We start from the raw sequence: 12245 nt of genomic DNA, 5'->3' as shown, positions 1-12245 counted from the left end.
GACAGACGAGTCTCTTATGGTTGTAGCTGCAGCAGAATAAAAAGCGCTTGATCAAAATATGTTATAAGGAAAGCAGAAAATATATTTGTCCCCCAGTTTCAAAGTATTTGAAGGTGAGGTAGAATGGCTGGAGTCCAAGTCTTTCAAAGTGCTTTGCTCTGGTCTGACTCAGCACCCAGAGATGTCTTGGGAAAAGTCTCACACAGAGCAGTGGTTCTGTTTAACCAGTGTAGACCCCTTTTGAAAGCCTGTCCTGCAGTGTTTTGTTAAACTTGTTCTTCTATCAGCAAACCTCTGCTCAAAGCTGGGTGCAACATATGAACCCTAGGTATTTCAAAATGTCTGAGGAAAGAGCATGATTTCTGGTGTGGGTATGGTAGCTTTCAGTGTAATAAATATTTTAAAATACCTGTCAGCTGGGGACACAGCTTGGAGAAGTGAGACACAAGGAGCAAGAGGCTAAGATCCTCTTAGAAATGCAGAGTGCCTAGAAAGAAAAGGAGGGAGCCAGAAAGTGGGGCTGGAAAACGTGGTTGAAGGAAATGGGTGAGGTTCTGAGAAGGGAGCAAGGCAGTTTTACTTTTTTCATGATAACTACAGGTCCCACCACTTTTTTTTGCTTAGGCTCCTGTGTTGTGCAAGAAAACATAGTGGCAGCACTTTCCTATATAGATGGGGAGGAGGCATAGGGAACCAAACCTGCTCTCCAAGTTACCAGCAGCCACTCAGGCAGAAACCTCCATAGGGACAGGACGTGACAAAGCAATTTAGAAGGATGTCTGGGGGGATCGGAAAGCCAACAACAGAGAGTTTGTGCATGTGGAGAGCAAAAGGAAAAAGGAGAGCAAAACAACAATGYAGATAGAAAACAGGGAGGAATTTTATCACAGTAAGGTTTGTTACAAACCATAAACAGATCCCATGTCAGTGCTTGCCGCTTGTTGGCACGGGGAGGTATTCCAAGCTAAGGGACACACGTGACTGCTAAGGGGAAGGAAGCTGTCTTCTAAATTATTTCCTTATTAAAATGAACTCTGCTGGAACAGCATCACACTTCTGGTCTAGGAGTGTACTACTTGCATTATCAGAACAGAACAGGTGGGTTGTTAATAGAAGCAGGATTATTTGCCTACTGAAAAGTGTTTGTAATCAATGTTCACTGGCCCCAAGATACAGAAAGGCCCATTCCTTGGCCAGTGAATGCTGTCGGGACTCCACTGGGGAATCCCACTGTATTATATCAGATGGGAATCTGATCCAAGGGCTTTCAAGAAAAGCTGACTTTCTTTTACATGAACCTAACCTTATATTTTTACAAGAACATATATGACTTTTCACACTTTCCCAGGGCCCTCGTTTTTCACTCCAGCTGACAGCACATGGCTCTGCTTTGTGCAGAATGCAGTTCACTGTGTCAACAAGGTCTCTGTTTCCTCCCTGCATTTTATAAAACAGGGATTTCCAAAGATCTGAGCTGAAAAGGGCAAGAAAAATTCTGGTGATAGGTTGCCAAAGCATAAGGCAAAGTCTGCTATGGAAGGAGGAGGAAAGTTGAGCTGTGTGATGGAACTAATGTTACTTGGTATCTGTTTCTCTTTTACATGGCTTGCCATTAATCTTAAATATTCCTGACATTTTGCTGAGAGTAGGGAGAATGAACAGAGTGGGAAATTGTTCTTCTTCATTAAAAGAAAAAAACCCAGCTCAGTTCTAGTCTTCACTTCTTAAACAAATCTGCCTGAGTGATTCTGCTTTCCAAGGCAACTCATCCAAACACATGCCAAAAAAGGGTCACCACAATTTTCACAGCAGCTGGAGCGAATGCACCTCTTTTCAGCAATCTCCCAGGCAGCTGGAAAAGAGTGAGGCATGCTGTACTGGAACAAAGATTGCAGAAGGTGAGATTGGAAAGCACAATCCTTTGGGAGGAAAATCTAAGCAGTGGCTTTTATCCAATAAAGGAGATATCCACTGGAGTCCTGCTAAGAAACTGTTCTTCATTTCCTGGCTGTAGTCAYGGGAGAGGGATTGGAATTAAGATTATTATTCTAGTGAGCGTCCACTGAATGCACTGGCCATTGCAATATCACCGCTGGGTCAGTCACCTGCAACGCAAAGGCAGGGGGTCCAGCTGGCAAGCTCTGAGCCAGAGGCAGCCTGTGGGACCACGGCGTCACTTGCTGTCTTTCCTCCTGTGGCCTCAGGCAAGAAGGGGCATGGCTATTTGGACAGAGTACCAAACACCAGGTGCCAAGTGTTTCCCGCTGCTCCAGATGTTTAAACTCCCAAGCAGACACTACCTTCACCTGGCCTGCAAAATGCCTCCGAGCTGGCATCTTCTCCCTCCCGCCACTAGAAAGACTTTGGTCTGTGCTCCCGAGGTGGAACGGGCTCAAAACTCACAAGCTTATGGCCGTGTTGTAGCAGTAATTACAGTTCAGGCACTCTTATATTGCTGGAGATGCCAACTAAATGGACAAATCCTACTGGCAGCACACTCTCGAGAAATAAAACTGAAGTCTAGCGTGTTTCTGAGAGTGCGGAGGAAGGCGCTGCGGTGGAGCAGGAGGCGCTCCCTAGCACCTGCCTGGAAGGGAGCCCTGGTCCCTCCGYGGGGACACCAGCCGGCGGCAGGGGCAGCGGCTGCCACAACGGACGCAGCTTCGGGGGACGGCTGCATGGACTGTGGGTTTGTTTTTTTCTGAGGTAGCGGCAGGCCACGGAAGAAGCAGGACCGCCGTGGCCCACCACGCCTGCCTTCTGGTCAGACCAGAGGCGAAAGGCCTCCCTGCCCTGCGGTTTCCCCCCGCTGTTGCCCCGCAGCCCCCGGCCCCGGAGCTGCTCCGGGGCTCGGAGCCTCAGCTGGGGCGGGATGAGCCGTGGGGAGGCTGGAGTGGGCCTGCGCCCCGTCCCGGCGTCACGCTGTCGTGGCATCTTCTCGACAGGGTTTCTCTCCTTTTTCACCTGTCGGCGCTAAAATGCCCTGCGTGCTGTGCAGAAACCCCTCGCCTCCGCCGAGGGGAGGGCGGCTGTTAGCGCTGGGGCCGCTGCAGGCCGCAGCCAGGGCCCCTTGTCAAGGTGCGTGGGCAGCAACTGCCTGTGTTACGTGGAGAGGAATTTCCTCATCCCGTAGGGAATCGCAGTGGAAAAAGAGAAAAAAAAACACATGAAGGAATTGAGGCAAAAGGTAGCTGTGTGCACCTGGGGCATCAGCCCCACACAGAGGGACACGAAAGGCACTGGGCAATGAGGAAGGGAGCAAAAGGATGCCCATCCTCCCTGTTTTGCAAAGGAGGGGACGAGCCAGACTAAACGACACCAGCCTGATTTCTTGTTTCCTTAGGAAACAGAGGTTAACAGAGGTCTCCCCTCTTGACGGGAACAGGGTGCAAGAAATGGATCTTTGTCTCTTTAAGATGAGGAGAACTGCCACTCTTAGTCATATATCTTTACTGCACCCTAGGGTTATAAAAACATACATCTTCGTTTTGAAAGTCTTTTATTACATCTATAAACATCAGATTGCAGCTGACTGTTCCCTGGATTAGAATGTCCTAGTACTCCAAGCGAGTTTTGACAGGGGGAGGGAGTGAAAGTAAGATTTTTTTTTTTTTACTGGAACACTGTTTATAGGGAACTTGTCAGTCTCTCGCGTGCTACAGCCGCTGTCAGAGCGCCGAGCAGCAGCGAAGTGAGAGGACACAGGTTTCTGTGTTCGTTCTTGCTGCTGGGCTCGGGTGACACCCCAGGTGCTGCGGACGGTAAGCTTCCCTGCCGTTTTACATAGGAAGCCGTGTTTGTTTTGCTTCAGCCCTTTGATTTTCAGTTTTAGTTTCGAACGTTTTTGGGGAGGAAGCTGAAAAACGAGCCTCCGTAATAAGAACTAGTCTCTGCATTTGCTCTGCTGGCCGCTCCACTGGGAGCCGGGTCACACCAGAAAAGAGTGAATTAGATCTGAGATGTTCAGAGAAGCAAGTGCTTGCTTGCTCCAGTTTAGAGACGTAGGGCGCAGTAGCCAAATCATTTTGAACAGAAAAGCAAATGTTCCTGACAAGTATCTCTGACATCTCTAATATCTGAGGAACTGCAAATCCTTTCAACAGGTACAGGACGATTATTTAGAAATATGTTGTAAATGCTGGGCTATGTTTTCGTCTGATGCATTTTGTCCAGGTGATTGTACTCATGAGGCATTTTGTTCCCTCAGACAAACACAAGAAGTACCTTCAGAAATGTCAGTCGGGTATTTCTACTTAGGGTGAACAGGGGTGTTCTGTAGTCTGGGGGGGGGGGGGTGTATGAAAGCATGCAAATGTTTCTGCTTCTTGCTCATGACAGACCAAGAGTACATCCACATTGTAGGCATGAGAACCACTGCAGCATAGTGCAGATTAAATAAACTGGTGGGGCGAACTGGGAGCAATGTAGGTACTGCAGCTCAGAGCTCAGCAAACACGGTTTACACTTCCTCTGCCTGTGTGAATGCAGTGTGGACACACCGAAAGAGCAGAAAACGTTGCTATTGTTCTGCTTCTTCCTTCCTAAAATATACTGTCCCTTACAAGCTAAGGTCTTGTTTTAAGAACTTGTTTTTTCCTGCATTACTGATTGCAGTCTTCTGAGAGTCTCAGGAAAGGGACTGGGGCTTTCCTGAGCTGGTTTTAAGTGCCACAATGCTGAAGTTGGCAGTAGGAGGCAGGGAGGTACCTACACCAGAGCTCCCAGAGCTGCCGACACCAGAGCAACTCAGCCGGCACTGGCAGCGACGGGATCTTTTAGCTGGAGCTCCCTCCCGCAGGCTCAGCRCTATGCTGGGTCTGCCCAAGTTTTATTTTCAAGGGAAAAGGGGTTAGAAAATTTGTACTACAATTGTCCTGCTGGGGCCATCCCACAAACTCTGCAGGGTGGTCTTCATTCTGCAAGGATGGTCAGTCTGGCACCTTGGACTTGCATGAAGTTTATGCATAGCTGTATGTTCTTCACAAACTTGCGCCAAAAAATAGGTCTCAAGTGTAATGTTACAGCATAAATCAGACAGGCAAGCTGGGTTTTCTTCCATTCGTAAGCACTGTTGTGTTGTTTCTGGATGCTTCAGTACTGAACAGCATTATTATCAATTTAAAATTCTATTTCTGATGAATGAAGGGAGTCCTTGTGAGCCAGAGGCCACACAGTGAGCCAAACCTTTCAAAAGCAAGTGGCAGTTCAGGGTGTCCCACCTCAGAAATGTGAAAGGGGTCTCCTTTTCAGAGTGCACTGTCTTAGTAAATAATAAAATAAGATGTCTTTCAGAGATCCAGCACCTCCGAAAATCTTTCAGAAAGTCCTGACTGTAATCCGCAGTAGGGATATAATCAAAGAAACTAGCAGCTATGTGGAAAGAGGAATCGTAGACTAATCTGCATTCCCAAATGGTGTCACTATTCAAAGGACCAGAATGACTTTTTGGCTAAATGTTTCATCATCAGAGTTGGAAGTCTGCAGATACAAGTTTGCAGGAGAGTTCAATGTGCCTTTTTCTCTGTATCATTTTCTGTTATTTCTCCCTTTTATTTTTCTAGAGAAAGAAGAATTGTTCCAGAATTTATTGGGACAGATTGCTGAGCAATTCTCAAGGTAAGAAACTGAACAGCATTATTATCAATTTAAAATTCTATTTCTTTTATTGGGCTGAAGTGAGCTTTTCACAGGAGCCAAAGGGACACTTAGGATCTTCAAATCCCACTCTTCCTGCCAAATTTAAGCCTGGTACACATGTGTTTCCCACTAAAAGCAATACAGTAGCTTAAACCAGAAGTGATTTTGGCATATCTTTGCACTAAAAAGGAGATCAAGTATCAAATATAAATGTTTTTGTTGTGTTTCTGTCCTCTTAGGAAGCAAAAGAAATGCTTCTTCATAGAGCATTAAAATCATCTGATTTGTTTTGTTTTTTTCCATTATCACACAAATATGCCTCTCCTCAAACAGGATTTCTGAAGTCTATATTGCTGCTTATTTTATTCCAGCTGCTTTCAATAAGAGAGATCTATTCCACCCTAGCTCAGCAAATCACCACCATAATTCGAAAGGAGGAGAGCTTCAGAGGTGTAAAAACACTGAGATGCTGCTGTTAGATGAAGCATTGTCAWTTTAACTTTGCTTCCCTAAGGGGTACAATAACAAGCTGCTGCTGAGAGAGGGGGTGTCGAAGTGTTTCAGAGCCATGGTAGATTCCCGGAGCCATAACAAAATCATTTGGTTTTAATTTTTCTGAAATCCCTTGAACATATGTGTATTTTCCACCAAAAGTTTTACATTTCTGTGGCAAATTTTATTTTCTTTATGGCAATCACAGTTGGAGTAATCCATCCTCTGAAAAATGTAGACATTTCTAACACAAAATCTTTTGTAGATAGTATAGATATGGCACTATATGTATAACATTAATATATGAGGGTTTTCTTTTCAGGGCTTTTAAAATCAATGAAATGAAAACGGAAGTAGCTAATCACTTGGCAATGCTGGAGAAAAAAGTTGAATGTGAGTGTCCCTTTATTTGCCTTCAAGCTCGCTACTACTTTTTTAAATTAATTAAAGGAGGATAATGTAGCTGCCTTCTCCCACATTAATTATGTTGGATATTTGCACAGGACAAACATTTTGTCTTTCCTTTAGACTCTGTCCTTTCAGAAATACATTTACTGTATATTAAAATGAATTCGATCGGGTTTGTTCTTACTACTGGCTAAAGTCCATCATGAGCACTCAGGTCTGAATATATTTCTAATAAGTGTATGTTACACTCCCTCCCTCTGCCTTTTTCTACTGTGTGTGGGACTGAAATGGGGTTAGGACTTACTTACCCTGCAGCATAATCATATCTGCATGTGTGCATACTACATGTGGCATAAATAAGGTATGATATCAGAAGTATCAATAAATATGCAGCATAATGTATATTTAAATACARCCAAAGGGTACTTCTTCGGATCTTAAGAGGTAGCGATTTCTGGGTTGCGAACACAGAAATCCACACCTCGCAGGCCCTATTTCCTGGCTGAAAACGAGAACAGAGCAGGCGCACAGTATCATTTCTAGTTTTCCTTGCTTGCTTCATGTGTTGACAGTAATACAATTGTTTTTAGTTACCATGCAGCAACAAAGTAAAGTTCATCTGGTCAAAGAGCTCCTTTTCTGCTTTTTCCAGGCAGCATCTGCCTTGTAGTTTTTTAGTATGTTATGCATAAAACAGATTCAAGAAAGACAGGGCAGGGATCTGAATAAGGCACTGTCACATAGCACAGTTTTGACATCAAAGGTCAAATCCTCATTGATATGCAACATCTAAGTCAGAAATGGACAGAATCTTCCCCAACACTACAGCTGCAAAAAGTGCTTTCTCACTAAAGCTGRCTGGAAAAAAAAGAAAAAAAAAAAGGTTCCAGTTCATGGAAAAAGTTGTTTTCTTGAAATTTCCCCCAACTAGAAGCTACCTTGACCCTGCAGCTGCTCAGTGAAGCTGATGCCTTTGTCAGCAGGGAAAGGAAAAAATGTCCTATTCAAGGAGCAGCTGCAGGGGAACCTCTCCCAGAGGCCACCCCAGCAACAGACTGCCCTGAGGCTAGGGCTTTCCAAAAGCCCCGGTGCAGTGGCAGCCCTCCTGGTGAAGTCCGCCCCAAAGCCCATGTCTGTGGACTGGGCATCTTGCAACATGCCTAGCCCCAGCGCAGACCCCTGCAAGGAATCCAGGTAGCAAAGGCACCACTGATTTATTGTTTTGTCCCTCCACCCCCCCCCCTCTGTTGCTCTGCATTTTCTATGAGAACAGTGATTTTTCTGATTTCTATGAAATTTCTAACCAGTTCCAGTGCTTTAGGCTAGATCCACAGACTAGAGCAAATGAGGCAAGTGTTTCTATGGGTCTTCCTAYTCCCCAGCAGCAAGGGGGAAATGACTATCCCAGACAGCTAAGGGCTGCTTTTGTCCACTGGCTCTCTCCCCGGTCTCTCCCCGATGCCACTGGGACTCCTGGCTGTACCCTGCACAAACTGCCTTTCAGCACCAGCAGCCCTGCAACGGTGGAGGGAGATAACAAAGATCCACATGCAGCTGCCGGAGGGAAAGAGTTGTGCATTTGCACTATACAGCACTTTTTTGTTGGTTTAGGGAAGGCAGCATTCCTGGAGCTGCCATGCCATGCAGGTGAGCTAAATTCACTGTTCCCCAAATAAGGCTTCTTTTTTTAACTCTGTCTCTGTGCTGATAGAAATAACAGCAGATGCAGCAATCTGCTGCCATTCTGCCTCAGTGCTTGTGATCACATCTCCAGCAGCCTCAGCCTGTGGGAAGGAGCTCCCTGGGTTGCCTGTCTACAAGAGCACCCATCTGCTCAAAATTGGACTTCCAGAATTTGCATCAGAGCCAAATCCGCAACATTTTGAAATAATCCTAGGCTTTCATATTTAAAAGGCAAAACTGTGAGGGGAAGGAAGAATCCAGACTCCTTACTCAGGCAAGGCTCCCAGCGGTTGCCGTAAGAGCCATGTTTCAGTACTGGATTCAGCCCAAGGATTTCTTTAGACAGCACAGGGTCTTTTCAGAGGTATTTCTTGCTGCAGAATAATATAATGAGCCCTTAATCAGTGCACATGACAAGGCCATTTATCATTTGCAAGCAAAATGTGAGTAGAATTGTGCTTTTGTTTTGCCTTTTCTCCTATCTCCTTCAGAAATCCCTTTTCCACCAGTTTCACATGTGATCTCCAGGTTTTCTTCCCCAGAGGGGACGTGTGTGGGAATAAGAGTTCATGACAGCTCTACATCTGCACCTCACATAATATGTTCTCAGCTTCCTTCCCGTTACTGTTTAGAGACAGAATCACAGAAAATTGTTTTTAGGAGCCAGATCTTTTAACTGATTTTTAAATCCTATCTAAAGCTTGTGACTTCCCCTTGGAAAACATATCGGTGCAGGGAAAGCATTGGAAATGCTTTGTTCCATGGCTTTACTTTGTCCCAGTGTTCACACAGCAGCCAACACATGAATAAGGAAGCTGGCAAAACCCTTTACAATTTGCAAGCGTCTCACATCTACCTTAAGAAAATAATTATGTAAATTCTCTGCTTCCCAGGAAGGTTTTGGGAGAAAACTAAAGAGAGACAAATCCAAAAATGCTCAGGGCTGTCTTTTTGCACCATCTCTCTCCTACTCTATGCAGTTGCCTGCCCCACTGCCTTGTCAGTCTGATCTCTGCTTTATTCCCACTGCTTCTGATATGAACTGGCCACCCATTTAGGCATTTTGGCAAATGGACTGCCATGAGCTTCTCCCAGAGAAATGCATGGGGGTGGTATACAGTAGTGCAGGGGCTGCAGGTCAGCTGCAGCTGACCATCAACAAAACAGCTGAACTGAGTACCCAGAAAAGTGCAGCCAGATCCCCAGAGTAGATACCAAATAAGCAGGACAGCATCTTACCTGTATCATCCCTTTCAACAGTGATCACCCAAAGAAATTGCTTATAACAATGCTAGACAAAAAAAAAAATCATCTGGAAATGTGATTTTTAAGTGGATGGTGTCCCTATATTCCAGCATAACTCAAAACCTTTTTCTTTTCCTCTTTTGATATGTAATGTTTTGGACTTGGTTTATATACCTCTACTGCTTTTCCCTGTCCCTATTCCTCATCCAAAAGCAATCACTAGCATAAATAAATAAAAAATGAGGTCTCTGCTGATCTCCAGAGTTCTGCCCTTCCAAAGCAGTTTTTCGTCACTTATATGTAACCCTCCAGATAAGTATGATGATTCTGACTATTATTTTATAAGAAAGTGATTGAGTACTGATTGTACAATTACACGTTCCCTTGAGTTCCCTGAACCACAGCTTGTCCGTGCAAACAATGAGTTCAGTAAACAAACGAGCTGTGAAATGATTCCATGTGAATGACATGCACTTAATAAATGGTGCTATATTACGTCCTTGAGAATGCTGATAATTCAACCAGAGGGAAAGAAAAGGGAGAATATTCACATATTTGCACTGCATTAGGTTCTCACAGCTAGGTGAAATGAAATGCATTGCAACATAAACAAGCAATCACAATTTTTGCCTTGTGGCTCTCATAATTACATACAGAAGAGGAACATAGGATTTTTGTGCTGCATGCAGAAATAACCTTTGATTACAAAATTGATTTGCAAAAAAAAAGTGACAGATCTTCAATACTTAAGCACAATGAAATCAATTCTTAGAGTCAAAACTTTTCAACATTTATCTCTCTCTCTCTCTCTCCTGCATTCTCTCTCTGATTTCTTAGTAGCTAGTAATGCCTCTCAGAGCTCCTTAATGCTCTGTGTGAACTTTCAAATTAAAACCTTTTATCTTAATGGGATTTCTAATCCTACTGGGACATGTTTGTCTAGCTGCGCTTGTCATCCCATCACTGGAGGGTTTTTGCTCAGGAGCCCCTTTGATTAGTGTTCAACAGCAGAGAAGTAAAGGCATCAGAACAGCTGACTGCTGCGAACAATCGTGGAAAAGATGGATGTTATAACCGTTCTGTGAATTAAAATACTCAAGCTATTATCTAAAATTGGCAGCAAAGAACTCCTGTGGGTTTTCAAGATACATCGCTTTGGCAGCACCTGCATATGTGAGAACCAGTGTGGACTGTAAGAAGTACCTCGCTCACTGGATAACCCCACTGTTACAAGCCCTTTGAAAGTTTGTACAATTGCTGAAATGAGATCCTTCGAGTTTCACCATGGTAACACTCCTGTTGTTTTCCTTTGTTGACAGTAGAAGGCCTGAAAGTAGTGGAGATTGAGAAATGCAAGAGTGACATTAAAAAGATGAGGGAGGAAATGGCAGCAAGAAGCACCAGGTAAGTTCTGCTTTGGATCTAACTGAAGAAGTAAGCATCTGTTTTCCAATACTAGTGCAACATTTCTGCAGAACAGTTACATTCTGGGTTCAAAAGTATAGGGGCAAGGAAACCAATAACTGTTAAGGACACTGGCTTTAATTTAACAGCCTGTTACATTTGAAAGTTTATAGCCATTCATCAGTTAAAATAGTGCAGGCTTCATGATTAGAGAAAAGAAGTCCTTCAGCACAGAGTAACTTTTTCCTGTGTTTCACCATGTAGAACAGAAACTCTTCACTCAGTTTTTTGGAGAGAGGGAAAGGGAAAAGCACTTCTGCAAAGTGAAGCATTTGCTTGGGAAAGAGATAACATTCGAATTAGATCCAGTAAGATTTAAACCATAGTCTGGGAAAATATCAAATAAATACGTAGCAGTTCTTCTAATTATGATCTCATGCTATTATAAAGTGGCCATTTCAATTTCAACAGGAATGTGGGAATTTGCTTTCTAATTAAAGGGCTCATTCTGCAATTGTCAAGCTTGGTTTCCCTGTAATTAAAACAACAGCAGAAAARATTGCATTTTATATGGTATGTGGTCTCAGCTGGAGAGTCTACCCCCTATGTCACCAATATGCCCCATTAGGACAAACAAATCATCACTGTGAGATTAYGAATACTTCTGGGAAGGTTACTGAAAAGGGGTTTACCACACTGCTCAAACTGTAGGTGAAGGGGATTTTTCTCAGCAAATGTAACTATGTTATCTTGAAAGTCTCTCTTTTTCTTCATTTGGGGTCAAATTCTCTGACCTTTAATCAAAATTATTTCCCATCGAGGACAATGGGAGATTTGCTAAAAGAACTACGCTTTATAAGCACTGGCTTTTATAAATGTTACTATCCAGATATGTCAGGAGGCAGGGTATTAATATATTCCTATAAAGTCTAAGGCCAAATTCAGCTGTCATACTAGCATAAATGGAGAGTATTATTAACTTACATTATTAATTACATTATTAACCTCAGAAGATCTGCTCCAGATTTATACCAGTGTGATGGATTGCAGTTTGCCCTGAGGCTTGCATCATTTCTTGTTCAGGTGTGCGAGGAAATCTCATTAGAAAAATCAGAGCTCAGATTGGCAGCAAACATGAAAACACATATACTGATCTATGCTTGATGTGCTGTGAATAATGTGTGCGTGCATGCATGTGTCTTTATTTTTCCTCAAATGCTATGGGGAGCTGGGAGAGTTGCATTGATGAGTCTAGAGATGCATAGGCAGATAGAAAACTAAAACCAAAAAAGAAGTTATGACAGCTTCACATTCACACAGTTAACACCACATACATCAGGAACTACAAGACTGTTCCAGCAACAGCCATGACTCAT

General features: G+C 43.7%; 1 protein-coding gene across 1 annotated transcript in view; it reads left to right on the top strand.

Annotated features, from left to right (window-relative positions):
• Positions 1 to 3741: 3741 nt before the first annotated feature.
• PDE9A (phosphodiesterase 9A) overlaps positions 3742 to 12245 on the top strand; it is a 30403-nt gene continuing 21899 nt past the window's right edge. Inside the window, exons 1-4 of the mRNA XM_026070713.1 lie at positions 3742 to 3761; positions 5562 to 5616; positions 6452 to 6522; positions 10785 to 10869. Coding sequence (XP_025926498.1) covers positions 6471 to 6522; positions 10785 to 10869 — 137 coding nt within the window. The 5' untranslated portion in view covers positions 3742 to 3761; positions 5562 to 5616; positions 6452 to 6470. The remainder of the gene's footprint in view (positions 3762 to 5561; positions 5617 to 6451; positions 6523 to 10784; positions 10870 to 12245) is intronic.

Source organism: Apteryx rowi, unplaced genomic scaffold (assembly GCF_003343035.1).
Source record: "Apteryx rowi isolate R43461 unplaced genomic scaffold, aptRow1 scaffold_317, whole genome shotgun sequence".
NCBI classification, from domain to species: Eukaryota; Metazoa; Chordata; class Aves; order Apterygiformes; family Apterygidae; genus Apteryx; species Apteryx rowi.
This window is presented reverse-complemented; position numbering and strand designations above follow the sequence as displayed.